This window comes from Thalassophryne amazonica, chromosome 7 (genome assembly GCF_902500255.1).
Source record: "Thalassophryne amazonica chromosome 7, fThaAma1.1, whole genome shotgun sequence".
NCBI classification, from domain to species: domain Eukaryota; kingdom Metazoa; phylum Chordata; class Actinopteri; order Batrachoidiformes; family Batrachoididae; genus Thalassophryne; species Thalassophryne amazonica.
In genome coordinates this window covers 5777302-5803877 of record NC_047109.1, presented here as the reverse complement: position 1 = coordinate 5803877, position 26576 = coordinate 5777302, and the positions used below count along the sequence as shown (strand labels likewise).

The following is a 26576-nucleotide window of genomic DNA, read 5'->3' as shown; positions in this document are numbered from 1 at the left end:
AACTTGCACTGGGGAAGCACAAATGTTATAGTACAGTATATGCAGCAGGTATCTCCAAAATCAGTGGCAGGAAGAATGGGAGGGGGAGCACAGGGGTAGACTTTATTTTTCATGTCAGCCGTCAGTTCAGGTCAATTGGTAGTTCCATGCTTCTTGTCGTAGGGATGAGGTTGTCTTTCCTAGAATGAGACGGGGGCACTGTGGCCTTGCAGCGTGCTTGTTTAGGGTGGGTAAACATGCTGACGGATTGTGTGACGGTGGTAGCCCTGAAACAGTTATTCATGTGTTGTTGTCATGCAGCAAATACAGCAGAGAAAGGCAGCACCTTTTTGTGGAACTGGCTGATCTTGGACTGACCACATTTTCCTTTAAGTCCTTTTTTCATATCATGCAAACTCTGAAGAAATCAGGAGTGCTATTATTCGTTTTCTCTGGCTGACTGACTCAAGAAAATAGTGTAACATCGGCATCATAACAGAGGAGGGCAGCATTGCGCACACCAGCGTATAGCCTGCAGGAACTCCATAAGAAGAAGAAGAAGAAGATGAAGATGATGAAGATGAAGATGCAGATGCAGATGTTGCTGTTTAAACTTGGGGAGACTGGGTGTTGTTTAGGGTTTCTGTGGGTCCCGGCCCATGTGGGAGTTCATGGGAATGAAATGGCTGATGCTGCTGCTAAGGCCGGCTTACGGACTGACACCATCCTGTTTCATGTTCCTTTTAGTAGAATGGAGTGCCGTAGTTTTGTTAATGGTAGTATATACCAGCAGTGGCAGCACATTTGGGATACTGAGACCAAGGGAAGACACCTTCACACTATTGTTTCAAAAGTAGAGCAGGGTAATGTGTCACTGGGTGTCTCACGTCACGATGATGTGAAGTTGGTGAGGCTTAAGCTGGGTCACTGTGGGTTAAACAGTGGGCTGTATGTGCTTGGGAAACATCTGGACTGTTGCTGTCATTTTTGCGGCATCACTGAATCTGTTCTTCATGTGCTAATACACTGCCCTTTGTATGCAGAGGATAGAAGGGTCATGTTTCGTGGTCCCTTCCTTTCGATAGGTGGCGCTATGAAAAAGCCTCGGAGCGGAAGGAAGCGGAAGAGGCGTTTGGCGGAGAAGAATCATGGAGGCGGCTGTATTCATTGTGTCGCTGGTGGACTGTTGTGCGCTGATATTTCTCTCCGTCTACTTTGTATCCTTGTAGTTTATTTGTGTCTTATGTTTTTGTTGTCTTGTGTTTGATGAACTGCGGTCAGGCCGTTTGTGATGCTTTGTGCTGCGTTCGCGTGCTGAATCTGTCGTTAAAGAGGATTAATGTTTCAGTCATGTTTCTGTGTAGGCTCTCAGTTTCAGTCGTCATGTTAATTATGTTAATTGTTTTAACCAGCTCAGGTTGCAGAGTTGTACAAATGAATGTAATCTACACAGATAGTCCACGTCGTCTCCTGCTACCGTTATTGTTGTTTATTTGATTTGGACATTGAAGTAACAAGTTCATAAAACACGGTGTCATTTATTCATCGACGTGAGCCGTCGGTAAAACACGGTGTTTTTTTTTTTTTTTAAATAAGATGTACAGTACAACAGAAAAGGAGGGCAACAATAATAGCAAATATCCAAACAAGTGATAAAGGAGGAAGAAAGAAAATAATAATTAAAAATAAATATAACGAACTAGAAACAGAAAGGGGTAAATACATTGAAATTGGGAAAATATAACACTTAACATTAGTCACGGGGCAGCGACATATACATACAGTAAGTTGCCCACTTCTGGATCACTTTTTTGAAAGTCCCGCTATACAGAGCCATAATGCAACTGAATGTCCTTTATTGTGTATTGTTGTATTGGGTATTTGGATGTTATCTAGCTGAAGAACTCTGGATGATGTAGCCCTTCTACTTAAAGTGTGAAGCCACATTATGTGTGGTGCAAATATTTGCCGGAAATGGATCACTTTGCCCGGTTCTGGATCATGACACTGTGTCACTTTGGTGGCATTCCTGGCATCTGGCCCCTTTTTCCGGTTGAGAACCATGGCCTCGGGTTTGGAGGTGCTGATTTTCATCCCGGACGCTTCACACTCGGCTGCAAACTGCCCCAGTGCACACTGAAGGTCCTGATTTGACTAAGCCAACAACACATCGTCCCCAAACAGCAGAGATGAGATTCTGTGGTTCCCAAACCGGACCCCCTCTACACCCTGGCTGTGCCGACAAATTCTGTCCATAAAGGTAATGAACAGAACCGGTGACAAAGCGCAGCCCTGGCGGAGGCCAACGTGCACTCGAACCAGGTTTGACTTACTACCGGCAGTGTGAACCAAGCTCCTGCTGCGGTCGTACAGGGACCGAAGAGCCCTTAGCAAACGACCCCAGAGCCACCCCCCTGTGCTCTGGGAGCACGGGGTCTTGTTTTATTCTTCACAAATAATTTATTTCACACTCAGAAATATGAACGTAGCGCACAAGATTTATAGAGGTCTGCAAAGCGAAACACTGATCAGCTGATTCTATGTTTATGAATAGACATTGTCTGTGTCGGCAGAGGGTCGAGTCAGGCAAAGCCTGAATTTTCAGTTTGTGTGCAGCATAAGCTTCAGTTTTTCTTCCTTGGACACCAGTACCATGTTTTCACACAAAAAAAAATCTTTCAAGGAATCAACACTCCAAGGGGAAAATAATCAAGGTCTCTGTCAGTCTCGCTGCCCACACAGTCAGTCACAATGCCTTGAGACTGCAATTTACGCCTCTTGCTTTTTGACCTTGCGCGCGAGACCCAGAAGACAGAGAGTGTGAAAAGGTTTATTTATTTATAATAATAATAGAGGTGGTTGTCCTTCTGAAAGGTTCTCCTCTCTCCAAAAGGAATGCCGGAGCTCTCACAGAGTGACCATCGGGTTCTTGGTCACCTCCCTGACTAACGCCTTTCTCTCCAAATCGCTCAGTTTAGACTGGCAGTCAGCTCTAGGAGAGTCCTGGTGGAACTGAACTTCTGCTGTTTATGAATGACAGAGGCCACTGTACTCATTGGGACCTTCAAAGCAGCAGAAATGTTTCTGTACTCATCCACAGATTTGTGCCTTGAGACAATCCTGTCTCAGAGGTCTACAGACAATTCCTTTGACTTCATGCTTGATTTGTGCTCTGACATGCACTGTCAACTGTGGGGCCTTATATGTAGACAGGTGTGTGTCTTTCCAAATCACGTCCAGTTAACTGAATTTACCCCAGGTGGACTCTGCAAACCATGGGTAAAAGCTACAATTCCCCAGAAACAGCTTTGTAAAACACAGCTAGAATGTCATAAATCACAAAAGAAGAAAAACCTAAATTAAATATCTTTGATAATTTATTTCACTTGACTGCTGGTCTGAGTTTAAAGCTTACTGGAAAATGTTTTTGTTTTTTTTTTTTAAATGATATAAAAGCATTCTGATGAAATGATGCCAGATTTGGTAACTTTTCCCTGTAGAACATGTCCCTTCAGTACATGTGGTTTGTTCAAGGTTCCAAAAGTTAACAGTGTGCTTTAGATAACTTGTGTAAAGTCAGTAAAAAAAAAAAAAAAATCTAAATAAGGGTTTGCGTAAAAAAAAAAAAGAAGCTGTTAATGGTTCAGAACAGTTAAGTCCCTTCATCTTCTGTCGTTTTCACTCGGGGTCACCACAGCAAATCTGAGGTGGAGCTGCATTTTGATTTAGCACAGGTTTTGTGCTGGATGCCCTTTCAGAAGCAGTTCCACATGACATGGCGAATGGGCAGGCGTGGCCTTGAACAGGAAACCTTCTGCCCTGATATGAGTGCATTTTACCATTTGGTCACCACCCCTGCAATGCGTCAGAGCAAAGCCATAAATGCAGGCTTTGATTAATATGAAACACAAAAAGTTTACAAAGACACATAAGAGTACATCCAAACCAAATAAACACGGTGCTGGGCAGAAATGGTAAAATGATCAAAATAGAAATTGCACACAAAAAACCCAAAACTTGTTTACTGAGCAAGTGATGTTTCATGCTGTGGCTCATCTTCCAACTATCAGCAAAGACAAACTATACACACTTGTATCAATTCATTTGATGAACCAGAAAAAAAATTAACAAATCGAAATAAAAAATATTGTCTTAATATTGCTGTAAAGTACATGAACAGATAATGTAAGAAATGCTACCTGAAAAATAGAATAATGTAATTTCAGCTTGTATCTCAGTTGTACCAGCAGTCTCCAAGGGGATGTTTTTAAGCAAAACGTTGCATTATGAAAAGTGCTCACAGCAGGTACTTTGTTTACCCAGTTAAGTGTTCATGGGATGGCCTGGGTTTTTTGTTGTTGTACTGTTTGATTCCTTAACTCAGAGTACAGATTATTACCCTGTCTGACCTAGAATGCGACTACATCAACGCCAGATCCTGCTGCTCCAAACTGAACAAAGTAAGTTGTGTTGGACTGTGTTTGTAGTTTTGTCATTTCAGATGTTCATTACTTTAATCATTTATTTGTTCATTTTGGGGGGGTTAAGTTGGGGGGAGAGTGATGTTACTAGAGTGAGCAAGCCCTTTGGTAAAATTTATGGTGATTAAGGTGGATTCTGTGCATGATGTGCCAAGATGTTGGGTTTTTTTTTGGGGGGGGGGGGGGGGGGGGATGTGTAAAAAGAGGTATTTAATGATACTATGTTCATTTTGTAATAAATGGAGTTCATAAACCTTCATTTGGTGAGTTCATTCTGAAAGTGCTTACCACACACTGTGCCATCCACTACCACAAGTTAATTCTCAGCCTGTGGGAAACACTGAATAACTTCAGGAAACTACTCAGTGGTTTGTGACTATAGGTCACACTGGAATACAAGATGCACCTTTTTTGTATTATCTTTTAAATTGGTATTTTTGTGCATTGTTGAAGTATACTTTATATTTCCATTCATTATTTTATTATTAGAGTTTATTTAGTTTACTGCTTTGAATCCTGTGAGAGTCCTACATAAACATTCAAATTATTATTATTATTATTAATAACAAATGTGTGATTGTTCGGTATATAAGTCGCACCGAAGTATAAGTCCCAGGACCTCCAAAATTAGTAAAAAAAACAACAAAACAAAACAAAAAAAGCTGCAAATTATAGGGTAGCGCAAAGCAAGGAAAATGTTTTCAGTTCAATAAAACAAACTTCATACAATCAGCCAGTATAAAAGATTGAAATAATATCACTCATGAAAATGAATAAAATTAGAAATCAGTGCAACCTTCTAACTTGTGCCAGTGATTTGAATGCTGAAAATTTAAATATTGATTAAAATCAGAAAAGCCAGTTAAAGCTACATGATTGAAATCCGAAATCTGGTTAAAATGTGTTTCATTAAATGTCTAAAAAGAGAAATGTCTAAAGATGTGAGTCAAAATGTGTTAAATCACCAAATTGGTGGTAATGAATAAATGTTCTATTTCTTGAAAAATAAAAATAGGGAAAATATATTAAAGTAAAATCAGTTTTCATGTTCTTATATTCAGAGTATAAAGTTTTTTGTTTTTTTTTATCTCCCACTGTCTGCCTGAATTCCAAATTCAAATTATGATAGCTGTGATAGCTGATCTCAGATTGTCTTAATAATTTATTTATTTTTCAAAACGTATTAATGAATTAGTCTAATGGATGAGTGGAAAAGGCTCTTTCCCCCTCTGGTTCAACAGAAATTTCTTCTTACAAAAATGAAGAGCCCAAAAAGTTCTATTTTCAAAGTTACAATTAATTTTCTAATTATGAAAATAAGGTGGATGTAATTATCTTTCCATTATTTTCCGCTAACTGCATTCAGTCACCAAGTGAATATTTGTGAAACTTGGTTTCTAATAGCATTACACAGCTCAGAGATTTATCTCCTAAATTTTCCCCTCTGACGATAAATGGATCAGGAAGACTTTGGTCAAACTGTTGTCTCTGCAGACAGCATCTGTTCACAGGGATTAAAGTTCTCCGTTGCTACGACAGATTCGCATCAATTGGTTTGCCAAAAGGCATGTTCAAAAATAGATTTTTAGATTTCCTTAATGGAGACGTGTCTTATTGGGGCGTGCCTCCACTCAGGAGGTCCCTTCTGCAGTTTGCAGCCAGCAGGGAATCTCTTCTGCAGACGTTTCAGCAGTGAAAAAAACAGACGTTGATCCCGGGTCGGAAAACTCCGCAGGTAGTATTGAAAATTTTCGATCCTTGAATTATGTTGGTATTGGAACCCGATACCGATATTGGATCAGATTGGCCCCATCCCTAGTAGGTTGTGATATCAGTTTTGGTTAAAGGTAAAGAAAAGAAAGAAAATGTGCTAAAGAAAATACAAGTACAACACACATTAAGCAGTACAACTAAATTGTTGGGGGGTCAGGTAGGAAAATAGTCATCAAAAACCCTCCAGAATGCATCTCTGGACATCAAAACCCCAAGACTTTCAGGGGGCCTTCAGCAGCTTTCACAAAAAAAGAACCCCCTGATTTCAGGTCTTGGCTACAGGCCTGAGATTTTAATTGGTTTGAATGAAGTAAATACTCTAGAAAAGCTGTCCCCTTAAAATGTGTTTATCCTGAAGTATTTAAATAATGTATAGGTTAAAGTATTTCTATAATATGATGCTGCATTAAGAAAGGGGCAGCAGTGGTTAGTGAATGAAGTATAACTTTTATTCACTGTCTCCACCTTTGTTTACCGTAAACTTTAGGACATGATCACAAAAGGGTTTCTAAAAAGGTTGATGGTGAAGAGCTTATGCCCATGGGGGGGAAAAAAAATTCAGTCCAGATTTTTTTTTTTTTCCTTTAATCTCTGTTTCTTGTTCAAAGCTTTCAATCTTCAGTCATTCTCTCAAACACCACCTTCAGCAAAGGACCTGAACTCATTTCATTCTCATTTGAATTCATGGTTTCTTATTCATGCAACAGCTCATCATCTCATTTTTATTTCCTAACACACTGTTATTTGTTAATCATGCAATAATCAAACTGCGTCTGTCTGCTGATGAGCCCTGGCAGTCATTCCTTGTTGAGAGTGACCAGGATTGGGACAGCAGCCACTGACGCTTTGGTGTCTCTGTGTGGAGGCATGCTTGATCAGAACCTCTGCTGATGAGCCCTGGCAGTCATTCCTTGTTGAGAGTGACCAGGATTGGGACAGCAGCCACTGACGCTTTGGTGTCTCTGTGTGGAGGCATGCTTGATCAGAACCCAAGTACAGACTAAGACACGGGCATGGCAAAAAATACAGTGTGAGGATTTATTCATTTGTACAGATCTGGCACTAGCAGGAAAGTCCAAAATGGATTGCAAACCAGAAAGGCTAACAGGACATAGAAGTTGAACTTGGACAGCTCCTCCGCATGCTTTCACACAAAGCAGCAGTGTACTGGGTGATGATAACAGAGTATTTCCCAGAAGGGGTTAGAGGGTCTGCTGGTTCTGGACTTACAACTCTTCACAATGGCCTTGTTTACATGCACACTAAAATCATGATTGCTATCTGATTACCGGCTGTTATCTGACTATTAAGTGGTCATGTAAGCAGCTAAATCTGATATTCTTGATCCGATATGACTGTTATCTGATTATGAGAAATCAGATTAGCGCATCTGGATTTCTCCTCAATACTTTGATTTCTTCTGTACATGTAAACCAAGAATCTGATTTATTTTGTTGTTTTACATATTTGCATATATGTAAAAGCAATTGCCACTCACATTTCCAGACACACAGCGGGACACACTGCCGTTTCCTTGGGGCTCGTAACATCCTTCATCAGGTCATCAGTGTTTGAGTCGGTTGTGTGTCCAATAAATAATAATTTGTCAGGATGCACAAGTGCGCTTCAATGTCCCTGTGTGTTGTTTCACCATTCTAAAGATCAAATTCCTTGGTGATCTATGCGGTTTATAGACAAATATATAAAAGTTAAGCAGAGTTTGCTAAAAGCATGACACCATATTTCCTCAGTGTTCGTGCATGAGGACATCAACTCTGTGCACCGTCTTGCTGAGAGAGAGATAATTTTTTCTCTACACAGTCTATGCTTTTTCTTCAAGAGCTGCCCTTTCTCCTTTCTCCACTTCGAAAGAGTGCCAACGAATGAGCTAAAATCATCTAAACCAGGTTTTTCCAATTATCGCAGTGGTGATGTGCATGTAAACATGTCAGCTCAGATTATTACAGTTATGATGATGGATTTATTGAGTGAATTGGGATCTTGCTCTTCAGGGTTATTCTCCCGAGACGAGGATTCTTTGATACTGATCGCTCCTTGTGTCTGAATTTGCATATTGCCTTAACTATCACACTACAGAAACACCTTGGGTGTAATTAGCAACCCCTTACCAAAAAATTGTATTGATAAGTATATAAAAGTAAACTGGAAGTATACTTGAAACATACTTGCATGTACTACTTTTTGGTAAGGGACCACCCAGGCATCACTGGGCTCCGGCAACAAAAAGCTACAAGTTAGAGAAAAGTGGTCATGTATGTCAAGTGCAATGTCAGAATCAAGTCCTGCAGGGAAAGTTTCTTATATTTTTACATATTAAGTGATGTTTTTTTGTGTCTCCAGTGGGTGATTCCAGAGATGGTTGGCCAGTGCCTGTCAACTATGCTAATGTTGGTCTCCATGCACTGGTTTATTTTTCTGCTCAACTTGCCTGTAGCAGCCTGGAATATTTACAGGTAAGGAGCTTGCACATCCACTGTAATTTTACTCATTCATCTGTGGCTACTAGCTTCTGCAGTATCTTGAGTAATCAGTCTGGATTCTGTTTGACAACCACCCAGACAGATCAGCTTTCCACCTCTAGACCCTGTCATTGTCTGAGGTAGCCAGGTCAGATACCTGGGCATCCCCTGTGTCTTGTCCAGGTGCTTGGATCTTCAGCAGTGAGACACCTCCGTTCTGGATTATGCACCACTTAAATGTGGTGTTGCAGTTGTACTTCTGGAGTAGTCTCTTTTAGCATATGTCTATCCAGCATTATCAACGGATAGGTGTCTACCCAAGACATTCAATTGTCTTCTTAGGTCACTGATGTCAAAAATGTACAGTGAAGCTTGAAGCACCAAGAGTCCAATAACCTGTTCTTTGAGACATGACTGTGTCTAGAGGTAAACAAACATTCTTACCACATACACAAACATCCTTGTAAACCCATATCTTAAGTGGTTTTATCCTGAATATGAAAAAAAATCTCTAACTACAAAGGATACAATTTATTTAAATCTCGTGAAGTTAGACAGATCGGGGTTCTTAACGACCACACCTCACACAGGAACGTGTTCAGAAAAGAACTCCGAACACAGAGTACAGTAATGTTTTATAGAAAGTCAGAGACTTCTCCTGTTACAATAGGTGGACCTGTTCTTGCAACTGATTTCTGTTGGCTCACAGCGACAGAGTGGTGATCCTCCCATGTCGCATGCTCGGCATGTGATCAAAACAGTGTTATGTCATGTTAGGCCATGTTGCTAAAAGCTAGTTTGAACTGGAAAACTCAAAATCAGGACCTTCACATGTTGAATAAAGAGATGGAGACTTGTTGTCTATGCGCTTTTAGATAAGAGTAGTGGCAGTTGCAAGATGTGCTTTTCTGAGCAGATAAAAAATCTTAACATGAGCATAGCACACTTATGTTCTTCGGGAATACATGCCTGAAACTTATAGCAGGGATGAAAAATGTCCACTTTTTTGCAGGTTTCTGCTTTTTTTGGTTTTTATTTAACATTCTCTTCATTTTGCACTGCTAAAGAGTATATGTCTGTGAGTAATATTTACCTTTTTATGCTAAACTGACCTGTTGTGGTCTTCTTAAACAGTTGATAAATGTATTTTATAACCTAAAAACAGACTGATGCTAACGCGTTAGCATGTCTATGGCATTTTCAATGTTAAAGTTAGCATTAAGCTGTCGCCTGTCAGCACATTTGTGTGCATTACAAACTGTAAGATCTTTTTAATTTATTTTTGTTTATATATTGTAGTTTCACAATGATCCTCACATTAAACATCTCAAACTTACCTGGTGACTCCTGGATGTTTACTGTTGAACTATTTATTTGAAGGTTTATTTTGAACATAAATAAGTGCAGAGTGATTTGTGATCCAGAACATGTTTTGCTTTTTTTTTTAAACACCGAAATGGTTCTTGATAATTTGGTTTGTTTTTGTTTAATGTGTGGTTTCCAACTGATTTTCTCATCTATTATTATTGCCCCAACAAATTTATTTTCATTAACCCTTTCAAATTACACCCCATCTATCTGTATTTGTACTTGCTCATTCGTTCTGCAGTTCCCAGATAACAGTCTTGTTTTATTTAAGCTTAACAAAAATTAGTTTTGGTCAAACCATATTTTCAGTTTGTTCATTTTTCAGTGATTTCCTCCAGAACTATGTCAAGATAGAAAACTGCTGCATTCTAGTAAACCAGAATACTACTAGAGGAGTGATTTAGAATAAGAAAAGTTAGGGGGTTTTTTTTTCCTCACCAAAATGGGTGCTGCACTCACTACAGATTATTGTCTGGAATAGCCCCAGATTAGAATTCAAAAAACTTTGGATAATTTTGGGTTTCATCTTTTTTTTTTTTTTTTTGTGCGTGTTTCACCACTTTCATCACTGTTAAGGGCCTTTCACACCGGACACATCGGAATCGATCTAAAAAGCATTATTTTCAATGAGACGCGTTGCTTTTTAGAGGCGTCAGAAGTGAGCTAAAGCGACGCTTCTGACGGGAGCGCGCATTGCTGCTTGTCGGCAGGCTGACACGGTCAAAGTTCAACCCAATCCAACTTTTGCCACTCTGAGCTGTGATGTAGCTTCGCGCTGTCCAATAGGAACACAGAAGACTAGTGGCAGAAACCACTGATCTCTACAAAACAGAAACGTGTCACAGGACTGCTCATTTATAGAGCAGTTTTCTGAAGAAAAATCCTTGCATATGTTTTTTTACATCAAAATTTCTGATTACTGTTAAAAAAAAGTTTAGAACACTTGTAATTAAAATAGCTAAATAAATAAAAGGTTCTTTAGAAACCTTTCTTCATCTGTAAATTAAAACCACCTGTAACCTTGGACATTTATTTTTAGACAAATACAATAGCATGGAATTTGTACATTTTTTAAAGTCTGGTAGATTATTCATGTCTCTTTTCAACCAGAAAAACAGACACTGTAAATAAATACAAATGTTTATTATAAATGCAACAGGTGATAATTTAAGAATGACTGCAGTGTGATTGTAAAGTAGGATTTCTGTGACATAAACCTCATGAATTTTTTTTTAATTGAGTAATTTCAACTTGTAATTTCATCAAAATTTGTGATTTCCTTTAATGTTGTGATCAGGACAGAATAATTTCTAAAATATGAATTTGACTAGTGATTGTAAATGTTTTAAATTTGTGCACAATAAGTGGAGAGCTTCTACTTGTGCAAATGTCTTTTGACTTTGATTTCATGGCCATTTTTAATGATCCGTTCATTTATTGTTAAAATATAAAATGAAACAGCTTTTTAAAAAATAATAAAATAGTTGCTGTTTAAAGAGCCTTTTATTTAGAAGCAGGTGATGTTATGCTGGATTCTCGGGACCAGATGAAGGTTTTTTCTGCAGCTTTGGCCTCTGGTGGTGTTGAAGACACTTTTCTCCTATTGTGAAGAGCAGAGATGTTTTCTTCCAACTGGACTTGATGGTGTTCAGCTCATCAGTGGACGTTTTTGAAACACATCTGTATTTAGGTTGTCTGCACAGCAAATGTTCCTGATTGAGACAAAAATATTTCTTAAAATATAAAGAAACACTACAGTTTACACACACACACACACACACACATATATATATATATTAGGGGTGCCGGAAAAAATCGATTCACGTCCGAAACACGATTCTTATTTATTAAGATTCTGAATCGATCCAAAATGTCCAAGAATCAATTTTTAAAAAGCATTTTTTTTTAAAGATTTTCTTACTTACTCACTGCATGTACTGTTTGTTAGGCAACGGCCTCCGTACTACAGCGTCCCCGCAAGGGGAGGGTCTGGCGTGCTTCAAACATTCGTGAGCTGCAGCTTAGCATGGTGGGCGAAGAGTTAATTCAGCCAGCACCGTGTTTGCTGAAGGCAAATGTTTGGGCGCATTTTGGATCTTATTATTTGCAGCGTAATAAGGAGCTTGACATGAATTATGCAGTGTGTAAAATCTGCAAAATGAAAGTCAAGTACTTCGGAAACACTTCAAATCCACAAGCCCACATGCTACGCCATCACCCGGAGCTAAAAGAAGCGGAGCAGCGGTATCTGCCAACTACTGACCAGCGCTTCGCTAAACTGCCAGCCAACTCTGAACGAGCAAAGCACATAAGTAAATTTACATCTTTAGAATCACTTGACTAACCTTGTAAAGCTGCATTTTCTTAAACATAAACATTTTTTTAAGTAATAGAACTATTTCTCAGAGCTCTTTGAATCAAAAATTGATTCTGAATCAAATCGTCACCCCAAGAATCGGAATCGAACTGAATCGTGAGTTGTTGTAAGATTCACATCCCTAATATATATAAACGGAAAAAACTACGGACAAAAACGGCTGAAAAAAAAGTTATTTAAAGTTGAGCTTTTATGGTCTCTGAAAAAAGCTGTAGCTTTATTTGGTTAAAAAAACTAAACCATTTACAAATTAAAGTGTTCACTCAGATCAACTGTGCTAAAAGGCTAAGCTAACGTTAGCCGATCATTAAACCTTTGCAGCAGTGCAGTAATCATCGCGTTTTATTTTTATATTATTCTCACCTCGATAAAGCTGCAGAACTAAACTCCATTGTTCAAACTGGGACTTCGCATATATCCAAAAAGTGGGAGATTTCGGACTGAGTGGGTTTGCTCCATCCCCCCGGCTGCCTGCCTCACTCTGCCCAGGGATGATGCCTGAAGGCCGGCTTCTCCATGCGGGTCAGCTCTCTGTCGCAGTTCGATCGATATCCCACCAGGCCATCAGTCCTCCCTCGGTCGGCGTCACTCCGAAAAGGAGCTGAGAAAAAGTTCCTCCCAGCAGGGTGATGGGAGAATCGTTCTGTTGTTTTTTTTAAAGCATTTTTGTGGTTCAGGCGACGCAAATTCAAGATGGCGATCGCTGAACTTTTTTCAGGTTGTGGAAACAGCCAGAGTGTGACATAACAATCTCTGCCCCCTTGCCGCTTCCGAAGCGAAGCGTCTGACGTCACGACGTGTTGACGCATTGGGCTGATGCTTGCGGTATGAAAAGCCCTTTATAGTTAACATACCTAATGCTGCATTTACACATAGCGACGGCACGTCATGAATGCCACAAAGTATATATTCTTGGCCGCTGATCACGAATGTGATGATTTGAGGCAGAGGCGTCAGGTGTCGTCAGGAAATGCTGCAACCTGTTACTACGTGTTACAATTAATGGCATGTGTTTCTGGAGAATTATCAGGAACCATTACGCACGGTCAAGAATAATGTTCCGCGTTAAGTTCTGTCACGTTGTGAATGAGGCGAATTGTCTCCACACACACCCCCATATTCATCCAACCATCAGCTGCTGAACAATTCAGATTGCTCCAGTTGTTCCTCAGCAGCCACAGCAGAAGAACTTTGTGACTGCATGCTTAGTTGGGCTCTGTGGGGAGGTGATGGTCGAGTGGTTAAGGTGGACAAGGTCTTGGGCAAGGTCTTTAATCCCCTATTGCTCCCGGTGTGTAGTGAGCGCCTTGTATGACAGCACCCTGACATCAGGGTGAATGTGAGGCATAATTGTAAAGTGCTTTGAGTGTCTGATGCAGATGAAAAAGCGCTGTCCATTTTAGCCGACTTGGCATCACTGTCCTTCTTCAGCATCCTGCAGCAATGAAACTGAATGCAGTGCAGCAGGGTTTAATTATGTGCACGTCAGTGAAGAACACAGTCATGCTCTATTAAGGATCAATCAAGACAGATCAACACGCTCAGTTGCGACCTCCACCACATGAGACAAAATGAGGGTGGTGTGTGACATTTGCGGAAGATTTTTTTGACAGTCTAAAACATGCTGCACGAAAATCACGAATATCACACACTATTAAGAAATCAATTCACATGCATTAAGTCACATTATGAATATCAGGAATGTGCCAAGAATGATTCAAATATGACATTCGTAACGCGTCTTCCCTATGTATAAAAGCAGCATTAGGTAATCATTAACATCCTCTTGATCAATGGCAGCTGGTGTATGAATTCCTGTTTGTTTCATTGTTATTTTGAGAAGTTTATTGAGATCTATGAAGCACGTGCACAAACACACACACACGTTATTGACAACTGTGCCAAATGTTTGTAGTTCACACACAGAACAAGGCACAATCCCAGTACCCTCCCATCGCCCTACCACTTCACCATTTCCCTGCATTTTGCACATTCTTGCAAAGTTTTTGCAGAATCTTTCCCCTTAGTGGTGGCTGCAGAAAAGTGTGTGGGCTGCCAAATGCAGTGACTGGTTGGGTTTTGTGTTAATTATATTAGAGCTGCAGCTATCGATTATTTTAGCAATCGAGTATTCTATCGATTATTCTGGCGATTAATCGAGTAATCGGATAAAAAGTACTTTTGCATTTTAAAACATTAACAGTCCAGGGTTCTCCCTAAATAATGGCACAATGTCACTGCATCATCACGGAGATGATCAAATTTAGTGTATCCCTTTCTGTTTTCCTGGGCAATTATTTATTTTTTCACATCTTTACAAGTTTTGGATCTTTCCTGGTGTTGGGCCAAAGTCTTGACATTTTGCTGAAATGGGGATGGGTTGTGTCTGTTTTTTGTTTTCCCCAACTTGTAAGATTTAAACATTTTTATTTATTTATTAAGGCGGTGGACTGGGTCCCTGCATGAATTTCCCGCATTCACTCTGCGATTCAGCCAGTGCATATCATTTTCAGCTGGAGGTTGAACATGCAGCCTCGCAGTCACTTGTTTTTTATTATTTTATTTGAGTTCCCGTGTTTGTGAAGCATTGTGTGTTGCCCAGAAAAGCGAAAATTAAAAAGCGAAACACTCATTGCGAGTCACACAGAAGAAAGACTGGACTTCTTCCAGAGACTGTCTGTGGCCGGGACGGAGCTGTGTGAGGGCAGAACTGAGCCGCTCACAACGGGCAGAGAGGGGTAGCAGCCAGCCGCCGTGCGTAGAGCGGCCAGCGGGCGAAACTGTTTTAAAAAAAACACTGCTTTGCTTTAAATGCACAGTAGCATTTAGCGTGGACCGTCTTTTCCTAAAAAGCTTTAGTTCCCTCTGTTTGTCGTGTTGGAAAGCTGTAGCTTTTGTGCTAATTTGATTAGCGCCTGCTCTACTTCTTCTTCTGTTTTTCTGGGGACATTACAGCGCCACACACAGGCCTGGCATATGTACTACAACGTTAAACGAAGCTTCGAGGCACAGAATTTGCCTCGAACATTTTTTGTTATCGAATTACTCGACTAATCGTTTCAGCCCTAAATTATATTAAAGTCCAGAATGGCCACAGATTTCTCCAGGTGAGGCACTGCTTCAGTGGTGGGGCTTACTGCCTTAAAGCTCTGTTTTAACAGCAGAGGTAGGAGGGGCTTTGGACATTGCATTGAAATGTGATGGATTGATGAAACATATGAGCAACGGGAAGGAAATGCTTATATCTGTTCATGTCCATTTTTGTCCTCTACAAAATTTTTTCACATTTGTTACTTGCGTTCAATACAATTCAATGTCAGTTTCCTTGTCAGGTGATGTCAGCTGATGTCCCCCAAGTCTCACAGTTTTGTACATGCTTGAAACTTTGAGCAGATATGGGACAGAGAACTTCCCTCGTAGTTATTAGATTAGGCAACTTTTGCACTGGACAAATTATTTATCCACCATTAACCAGATTCCTCATCTGGCACAGTATAGTAACACTGCCTCACCTGCGGCGAGGGTGGAGCTGTAAATGACCACATTTCTATAATTCAGGTAGAAATCAAAGTGACTGTTGCTATGAGGGTTCTTGGGGGAGGTTAGAAATATTGTTGAGGAACTGCTTCACCTGGAGTCAGACTTCTGACTGCCTGAGCACAGAGGTATCCCTCAAACCTTTGACTTGTAAGTGGGCTTGTTAAATGCTGCAAGTACAGATGATATCATTATCGACAAAGACATGGTCTGGAAAGCTGTCCTCACTGACAAGTAGACCCAAGTCACTGTACTGTATCCTGGCCCCTGGTTTGTTACATGTTGCCAGGCTACAGTACAGCATATGTGGAAGTCAGAGACTTCACCTACCTGTGTATCGGTCTGCCATAATGTCCAGGGATCCCAGAAATTCTTGGGATGTCCAGCAGAACAGTCTGAATGTCTTAGTCAGTTGTCTTTGAACAGTGCCATTTGTCCTCAGCTCCATAGCAAGTCAAGCACTGTGATTGCAATTCCATCACCAAAAAATGCCTTTCAGTGCTAGGTGTAAATGGGGTCATTGTTGAGGCAGATCACACCATCAGCAGTCCCAGACTCTTTTTTTTGGGGGGGGTGTCACAGGAAGAGGCAAATTTGTGTGCAAGCTTTTCTTCCAGATGTCTTTCGATGATTCCGTTTTTGGTATTTGCTATCCTTTATATTTTGGGATACAAATTGAATTGCAGTTTTCCAAACTTGTGCATGATCATCTTTAGTGGATGCATGAGCTGTCTCAGCTTTGGACCTGGGACATATTTGTGCACACCAGTCACCACCTGTAAGGAACATGACCTTTGGTTGTTTCCTGTCCCACTGTTGGATAACAGTGGGACTCCAAACTGCTTTTCCAGAGCTCCTTCAGAGTGCATGTTCTCCTCTGGGGGAGGGCAGCATTAGAGTCGCTCCCATGGACTGTAGACATAAGATTTATCTGTTGGTTTTGATCTGTGTGAATGTTTTTTGAGGTGGCTGGAGAGTTAATCTTATCCCCAACCCCTAAAAATAAGTTTTCCACAGTAGTCTGCCATTCACAGGATGCTTGACTGGATATTAGACTTTCTTACTACTCATCAGCCTTGTTCCTGCAGGTACATCAAGGTTCCAATGGGGAACCTGGGGATCTTTGATCCCACTGAGATCCATAACCGGGGCCAGCTCAAGTCCCATATGAAGGAAGCCATGATTAAACTGGGCTACCATCTGCTCTGCTTCTTCATTTATTTGTATAGGTAAGAGCCACAGAATCCACATCCACACTGACATTACATAATGTCTTCCATAGGGCTACAGCTATCAGTTGTTTTAGTAATCGAGTATTCTATCAGTTATTCTGGTGATTAATCAAGTAATCGGATAAAAAGTACTTTGCGTTTTTAAACAACATCAGTTTACCATTGCTTATGGCTCTTCCTAAGCAATGGCACAATGTCGGTGGGCCACCACGCAGATCGTCACATTTAGTGTATCTCTTTCTGTTTTCCTGGGTAAATATTAATTTTTTTCATGTCTTTACAAGTTTTGGATCCTTCCCGGTGTCAGGAGCTCAGCCCTCCCCTGACACCGGACCGTAAGCACAGGCGGTCGGTGTCATCCTCAGTCAGTCACAGCCTGTGAAAACAGGGCTCTGGGAGGGGTGCGACGATTTACCCAAACTGACTCCAACAATTTACCCAAACTGACTCCAAATGACTAAATGAAGTACTTGTATTTATTTTCGGAAATGCACTCGGTTCTCAAAACCGTACATGAAACCCTCTCTCTCCCTCACTCCCTCTGTCTCGCTGTTTCTTCAGAATGCTGAAACAATAAACAAGGGCAGTTTAACTACGTTTGTGAGTACTGGCAATTTTTTGGTGTGGGGGGCATACAACGGACTCTGAACTTTAAGATCTAATGTTATGAGTTATGACGGCAGCAGTGCATCCCGCTGTACGTCTGCAAAGACGAGTGCAGTTGCTTTTTCATGTACCATTTTGAGAACGGAGCGTATTTCTGAAAATAAATAAAAGTACTTCATTTAGTCATATTTGGAGTCAGTTTTGCTTTAAATGCACAGTAAGTCTGTTTCATATGGTAAGCGTGGATCCTCTCTCTTAAAAGGCTTTACTTTACTCTTTTTGTGTGGCGTTGGAAAGCTGTAGCGTTTGGTGCTACATTGATTAGCTCTTACACGGCTTATGCACATGCTCTAGTCTTCTGTTTTTTTTTCTGAGGACATTACAGCGCAACACAGGCCTGGCATATGTACTAAAACATTAAACGGAGCTTCAAGGCACAGAATTTGCCTCAAATATTTTTTGTAATCAAATTATTTGAGTTACTCGACTAATTGTTTTAGCCCTAGTCTTCCAGTTAACATTTTTTGATTACTAAATAAATAATGATAACCAGCAGTTAAATTAATTGGTTATTGATTATCAGTAATTCAGGTTGGTGTTATGTGGTGGTCTGCCAGAAAATTTCTTTGATGGCAGGTCTAATCCCCACCCACAGTGAAAATGTATAACGTCAGTTTCTTGGGGGCCAAAATTAAACTTCACAGAAAATTAGTTTTTGAAATTTTAAATTGCACTTTCAATTTATTTCATTTATATAGCACCAAAACGCACCAACCTGCCTCATGGCTCTTCACACAAGTAAGATCTAACCTTACCAACCCTTAGAGCAAGCACACAGGAGACAGTGGTAAGGAAAAACTCCCTCTGATGATTTGAGGAAGAAACGTCAAGCAGACCAGACTCAAAGTGGTGACCCACTGCTTAGGCCATTCTACCAAAAAAGTTTACAATACAGAACACAACACAACAACAATTTACGAGAGTCCGTGCAGGCGTCCAGTCAACCGTCTGGAGGGGTTGGGGAGGGGGCTCATCGAGCCACTCGTTGGATCTGTTCCTACAGCTGAGTCCATCCTACGTTTGCCACAAAAACCATCCAGTGCAGCACGTGGATCCAGCCACATCTTGGACAGAGTGAAAAAGAATACAGAATAAGTTGGCCAGAAAAACTACAATCCTAATTCCAATGAAGTTGGGACATTGTGTAAAATGTAAATAAAAACAGAATACAATGATTTACAAATCTTCAACCTATAGTCAGTTGAATACACCACAAAGACAAGATATTTAATGTTCAAACTGATAAGCGTTATTGTTTTTGTGCAAATATTTGGCCATTTTGAAATGGATGCCTGAAACACGTTTCAAAAAAGTTGGGACGGGGGAACAAAAGACTGGTAAAGTTGATGAATGCTCAAACAACACCTAATTGGAAACAGGTGAGTGTCATGATTGGGTATAAAAGGAGCATCCCCAAAAGGCTCAGCCATTCACAAGCAAAGATGGGGTGATGATCACCACTTTGTGAACAACTGAGTGAAAAAACAGTTCAACAGTTTAAGAACAATGTTTCTCAGTGTTCAATTGCAAGGAATGTAGGGATTCCATCTACAGTCCAAAATATAGTCAGAAGATTCAGAGAATTTGGAGAACTTTCTACACGTAAGCGGCAAGGCCGAAAGCCAACATTGACTGCCCATGATCTTTGATCCCTCAGGCAGCTCTGCATTAAGAACCGGCATCATTGTGTAAAGGATCTCACCGCGTGGCCTCAGGAACACTTCAGAAAACCATTGTCAGTTAACACAGTTCGTCGCTACATCTACAAGTGCAAGTTAATACTCTACCATGCAAAGCGAAAGCCATACATCAGCATCCAGAAACACCGCCGCCTTCTCTGGGCCTGAGCTCATTTGAAATGGACAGACGCAAAGTGGAAAAGTGTGCTGTGGTCTGATGAGTCCACATTTCAAATTGTTTTTGGAAATCATGGACGTCGTGTCCTCTGGACAAAAGAGGAAAGAGACCATCCAGATTGCTACCAGCGCAAAGTTCAAAAGCCAGCATCTGTGATGGTATGGGGGTGTATAAGTTGCCCATCGCACGGGCAACGTACACATCTGTGATGGCACCATCAATGCTGAAAGGTACATCCAGGTTTTGGAGCAACACATGCTGCCATCCAACCGTCTTTTTCAGAGATGTCCCTGCTTATTTCAGCAAGACAATGTCAAAACACATTCTGCACGTGTTACAACAGCGTGACTTCGTAGTAAGAGTGCAGGTACTAGACTGGCCTGCCTGCAGTCCAGACCTGTCACCCACTGAAAATGTGTGGCGCATGATGAAGCGTAAAATACGACAACGGACTGTTGAACAACTGAACTGTCGTACATCAAGCAAGAATGGGAAAGAATTCCACCTACAAAGCTTCAACAATTAGGGTCCTCAGTTCCCAAACGCTTATTAAGTGTTGTTAGAAGGAACTTGATGTAACACACAGGCTTGGGGAGTTACGGAATACATGTAACAGCGTTACATAATTAGGATACAAAAAAGGTAACTGTATTCCGCTACAGTTACAGAAAAAAGACGTATTCAGATTACAGGTATATTTAGTAAAAATGGGAATTAGTTCGCAGGATTACAATTTTAATGCATTTTATGATATTATCTGTATATAATAATTTTTTTTTCGTTTGAAACGAAAACGTCCCTTCATGGACAGCGACATGACGTCTCCTAACCTGGCAAAATATTGATGAAGTACCTGGATGTTAATGCATTTTCAATGGAGATCCGCGACTGAACACAGTCAGAAAAATGCTTGCAGAATACGTGTTAAAATGGCATTTTGACCTGGATATCAAGCCAGTAAAATTAAATGACATTAAATTATGTCAGGAAAGTATTAAACTTACTCTGACACTCACACATTCCCAAATATTAGTGTTGAAAGTTACATGGATCTGCGTTGTTCAAACTGCTGGGCTGAGGCGTCCTGCTGCAGCTGCTGCTGTGTTCAACGCAGCTCCTAAAACCATTACAATACATTTTTATATATATATATATATATATATATATATATATAATAATCCTTATTGACCGAGTTTCATTCATGAAGTCAGTGGTGTGGGTACACATCTCTATGTGTGGGTGTGACTGTGAGCGGCACAGCGTGGGTCATCATAATCTCATTATTTTAAGGTGCAAATTAAAAAAAGAAATCCCCAGTCTTGTTGAACAATTTTAATCACTAACGACAAGTATTTTAACTAGACATTGGTCTAGCAGTGGAAAATATCAGCTAGACATAAGTGAAGAGTTAATGGTCCGTGTCATCGGGTGACGCAGGTACGGCAGGAAACATACAACTGTTTATCATCCAAATATCACGGACAAAGTGACAAGAAGAACCAAAACCACTTACTTATGGAAGGAAATATTGTCTCCCTTGTTCCTCCGTTTGTGGCTTTGCCAACATGCGCAGCTTTCCGGCATATTCCACCTGTTTCTTGAACACAAAAATTTGCACACAAATCACTAATTTGCCCGGAATTAAAATGGTGACCACGCCTCCTTACTGACAGTATTTACTTAATGGTTTTCATTATGCTTTTGTTCTTATTTTTAAAGTTCAATAAGTGGACTGATATGTTAAACATGGAGCGAATGCTACACGAAAGACTAAAGTAAGATAATTTTATGTTTACTGAACAAGTAGCAGACTTTTTTTGTTTTGTATATTGTTCTGCCACTTTTAATTACAAATTCATCCGCACACCACCTGAGTTTTCATTATCCTTCATTTGTTTGGCATTTTGTGTTGACAATTTAGCAGGTGAACATGTGTTTAAAACAATATTGTGGTGCTTTTAATTCATAATGTGAAGTAAAACAGAGCATGCCATGTAAAAGAAACAGTTTGATTTTTTGCTTAATAAACTGTAGTATGTGGTCAAGACTATTTATATTTAGTTTCTTTTGTCTGTATTAGCATATTTGATATTGGAGTAATCCAGAAGTAATTGAAAGTAATCAAATTACATTACTTTAATATTATGATACTTGGATTACATTACTGACTACATTTTTCAACAGGTAACTAGTAACTGAATCTGAATACATTTTTAAAGTAACCCCCCCAACCCTGGTAACACAGTGGTAAACATACCACTGTCCCAGCCTTTTTGAAACATGTTGCAGGCATCCATTTCAAAATTAACAAATATTTGCATAAAAACAATAAAGTTTATCAGTTTGAACATTAAATATCTTGTCCTTGTTGTGTATTCAGTTGAATATAGGTTGAAGAGGATTTGCAAATCATTGTATTCTTTTTTTTTTTTTACATTTTACACAACATCCCAACTTCATTGGAATTGGGGTTGTACATTTAAGGTGTAATTCGTCAGCATTAAGCAACAGGAAAGCAGAAGAAATACTACTGTGATCGCCGGCTGCTCACCTTAAGCTTCACTAACAGACCCAGACTTTAGATAAAATTGAAGCCGAGACCCACTCTGTTTCCTAATAAAATTAATTTCAAAAGGGTGGGAAGCATAGTATACTATGCCAGTATGCTCACAATATGAAAGTGAAAATAAATGTCTTAAGTCTGGACCTGAAAGTCTCTTCAGAATTGGATTGTTTTATTGACGCAGGGAGATCATTCCACAGAACAGGGGCACGATAATGGCCTGCAAATGAAATAGGCTCATTCAGTATGGCATCAAGTGGCTTCAGTTTAGCTTTAGATTTGCTTTTTTTATGGGTCCATTTTTTTTTTTTTTTTTGCCCACATATGATCATTAGCTGATAAAATCTAAGTTTTCTTCCAATTAAACTCTTGCCACCCCAACCCTTAAGCCCCCCCCCCCCCCCCCCAAAAAAAAAGAAAAATTAAGCCAAATATTAAGTCAAGTATTAAGGCAAATTTTCTCCATATTATAATTAAGGAAACCTATTCTTGCATTAAATATTTCATTGTGGCATGGTTTGAAAACCTCAACTCCGAAAATTGATTTTTGGTATTAAATAAAAAAACAAAAAACAATTGAACATACAAATATTGAAACTAACTGTAATGAAGTTGACATCAAACTCATCTTCACAAAGATGAAACTACATTGTTTTTTTTTTCCCAAAATTGTCTTTCCAGACCTCTCAAAGGCCTGATATCTTGAGCTGACAATACTGTTATCACTTGATCTGATGTTACATCTTCACAGTGGAATTCCTATGGGGTTCTTTGTCGAGCCCCCACCTCTCACACGAACTGTCAGTTTTCAACAGCATGCTTATACTTCAAAGGTTTTCTGAAACCAGAAGGGGTTTAAACTCAGTTCAGAGTAAATGAGACAGTTCATATAAAACTCTCAATGCCAGAGATGTTCCAGATCAGTCAGAGCTCACTCCCTCCAAGTTAACAGGTCAATAAACCCAGAATAGTCTTCCAAGTGACCAATACTAATGCAGAACCAGAGCTCCACCTGGAGGCCCAGGGTGGGAAGAACACAGACATACTTGAGTGTACAAATAATTATTTTTTTATCCCAAGTAGAAAAGTTATAATATTTTCTTGTTTGTATTATTAATTAAAAGACCAATTGTATATCCCAAGTTAACTGTTAACATCTTTCTTTCAGGTAAAGTCTTTTTTAACTGATGTGTCAAATTTTATTTCTTGAATTATGAATGGTGAAACATTTTTATTCCCTTAATCTTGTTTTAGGATGCATTTAGGAAACTTAATAATCATATATATGTTGCTGAAAAATGAACAGAATGTCTTTCAGTATATCTGATGTGTTTTTTGTGACATTCTCTGCAGTCGAGAATCAAATGCCCAAATGGGGTTATTGACAAAACGAGCTCCCTTTTAAAGGCCTTGAACAAAGGAACCTCACCCTCGCTTCCATTTTTGATTCTGTCCTCTTTTTTTCTTCTATGTTGTTTTTATTGGCTATTTGACAGCCTCCTGTGGACGGCGTGCGGCCCACTGTTTTTGGACGACGTGACTTCTTTGTCCTGTCTTCTTTTTTTGCTCCAGTGTGCTGTGTTCATTGTATCGTAATTTTCAATGGTAACACACCAGTCTCGGATGAGAATCTCCCGCCGATCGGCGGTTTCCCGACTTTTGGGATTAAAGTCACCTGTCGTTATCATTTCAAATCCGGTGAGAAAAAAAATTGGTGTGATGTGTATGTGACAGTTCTCATATTAGCCACCGGGTGTCGCTGTTACTGAACAGCGTGGTGTCTACTGAATGGAGTAGTTCAATTTCCAAGTTCAATTGTAATTGAAGAGTTGATGTGTGTCGAACCCTGAATGCACTGCAGGAATCCTAATACATCCATAATGTCCATAAATGGTTTGCAGAGGGGGTCAGAAGGCTCAAGTATGAAGCTTAAATTTTGGATTTTTCATACTGGGTTCAAGTCAGGTCTGGCAGCATGCAGTGATGCTACACTTCATTACATCCATTCCTTGGGACTTGGATGGCAACCATTCAGGCAGGCAAGCGGTCCATCCTTTTCTAGCTACTGGGGTCCTCAACACCTGCACACCTGTGCATGATCCAGCACGTGCTGGATCATGCACAGACAAACATCCCATGTGGCCATAATGTCAACTCTAACATCCCTCACAGTGCAAGTGATGCACTGTGCAGTTCCCTTAGTAACCACTCATTTGATACAAAGTCATTCCAGCGATACCTAAGAATCATCTGAAGACACCTAGTACTAAAGACATCCAGTCGTTGTCTTAGGTCACTGGCCAGCATCCACATCTCACAACCAAAAGGCGAGACAGGTAGCACCAGGACCATTGTCAGGCTTGTACCCATTTAGAGCTATGTGGACTGAGACAATGTAGATTAAATGTCATGTGCAAAAACACAGACAGGTAGCATGTGTGAGATTCAAAACTAGATCTACATATTGGCAGGCCAGCTCCTTATCCACTCAGCTACCTGCTTAGAGAGCAGTCTAATACCCCTTTAGTTGTTACAGTCCATGCAATCATCCTGTCCTTTGTAGACTGGGACAGTTCCTTTCTTCCAGTCAGTAGGGATGATACTGGTCCCCTGATTGAAGTGAGGATTATTTGCACTGCCAGGAGAACAGTGTCTCCACCTGACTGGAGGAACTCAGCTCCAGTGCCTCAGGTCCCTGGAGCTGTCCCCACCCTCAGCTGTTTCATGGACTTTTGTGTTCATATTTGACTGGAGAATCAGCCTTGAGAAGCCTGGCACTGCAGATATTTAACATCCCCAGAGGATCATCACTGTATAACTGCTCAAAGCGGCTGCCCCAACATGACAATACAGCAGCAGCATCTGTCAGCACTGAACCATCTTTCACCATAACTGCAGTGGAATGAAGTGTCGTCTGGAGGAACAAAGTACTTTGATTCCTCTGTAAGCAGGTCAAGGGTCACTCGACCACAGATGTGTCACCTGATCACAGATTCCTCTAACAAACTCCTCCTCATCCACTCTCAGGGCCATCACAGCCTGCTGTGCCAGCTCCCTGTACACCCTGAGACTTCCATCAAGCCGTGCACTGTGACGCCTCTGGATAATATTTAGTGTGTCTTCAGATATCTTTTTTTTTTGTTGTTGTTGGTGGAGTTTTTATTTTTTGTTAAATGTGTGCAAGCTCCAAATATCAATTTTTGGTTGATTGAATGACTTTAGCCTGTAGTTATACACTGTTGAGAAGTGAAGAATTAGAGTAATGTCAGGATGCAGGTTTTCTTCACCAGTCTTTATTATACTTTTTCTGAGTATTTTTTTTTATGTTGTGAAGAGGGGTACTCTGAATTGAAATATGAGTAAGCAGATCTCCAGCTCAAACTGCCTGGACTTAAATACTGATGTTGGCTGATTTGAAACAGATTTTCCGTGTTGTCCAGTCCCCCTGAATCCAACGTTTTGTTGATCTGCTTCATGCTCCTCCAGTTTTATCAAAGAACTCGAAGTTGTATTCTGAACAAACATTGGTTGACTGGTCTCATCATTCCTGAATGCCTTAGAGATCATACAGTTGTATGCAAACGTTTGGGCACCCCTGATCATTTTCATGATTTTCCTTTTTAAATCATTGGTTGTCTGGATCAGAACTTTCAGATAAATATGTCATATAGCAGACAAACACACTGATATTTGAGAAGGGAAATGAAGTTTCTAGTATTTACAGAAAGTTTGCAATAATTATTTAAACACAATTGGGCAGGTACATCTCAAATGACCTGAAAACAAAGATTGTTCAACATAATGGTTTAGGGGAAGGATACAAAAAGCTATCTGAGAGGAACATAGTGAGGAAATAGAAGACCACAGGCACAGTACTAGTTAAGGCCCGAAGTGGCAGGCCAAGAAAAATCTCAGATAAGCTGAAGCGCAGGATGGTGAGAACATTCATAGTCAACCCACAGACCTGCTCCAAAGACCTACAACATGATCTTGCTGCAGTGTCTCTGTGCATCATTCAACTATACAGCGCACTTTTCACAATGCAGAGGAAGTCTTTTCTGCATACTGCATGCTGCCATTCTGAGAAGCGCCTTGGGGCAACTGTTTGTTGTGATTTGGCGCTATATAAATAAAATTGATTTGATTTGATACACTCCACAAACAGTCACTTGAGGTATGCTAAAGCACATTTAGACAAGCCAGCTTCATTTTGGAATAAGGTACTGTGGACTGATGAAACTAAAATTGAGTTATTTGGACATA

General features: G+C 40.2%; 1 protein-coding gene and 1 long non-coding RNA gene across 3 annotated transcripts in view; one reads left to right on the top strand and one right to left on the bottom strand.

Annotated features, from left to right (window-relative positions):
- The first annotated feature begins 1095 nt into the window (after positions 1–1095).
- Positions 1096–26576, top strand: part of cnih4 (cornichon family AMPA receptor auxiliary protein 4) — a 27561-nt gene continuing 2080 nt past the window's right edge. The window contains exons 1-5 of one of the 2 annotated variants that reach the window (XM_034173753.1): positions 1096–1196; positions 4371–4439; positions 8595–8707; positions 17084–17253; positions 18340–18391. In XM_034173753.1, the coding sequence (XP_034029644.1) occupies positions 1128–1196; positions 4371–4439; positions 8595–8707; positions 17084–17228 (396 nt within the window). In that variant the 5' untranslated portion in view covers positions 1096–1127 and the 3' untranslated portion in view covers positions 17229–17253; positions 18340–18391. Of the gene's footprint in view, positions 1197–4370; positions 4440–8594; positions 8708–17083; positions 17254–18339; positions 18392–26576 lie in introns of those variants that run through there. The other variant, XM_034173752.1, reaches the window with a different exon arrangement.
- The window catches only part of LOC117513581, a 15655-nt gene continuing 13224 nt past the window's right edge, over positions 24146–26576 (bottom strand). Inside the window, exon 3 of the long non-coding RNA XR_004561638.1 lies at positions 24146–24228. This is a non-coding gene — a long non-coding RNA (uncharacterized LOC117513581). The remainder of the gene's footprint in view (positions 24229–26576) is intronic.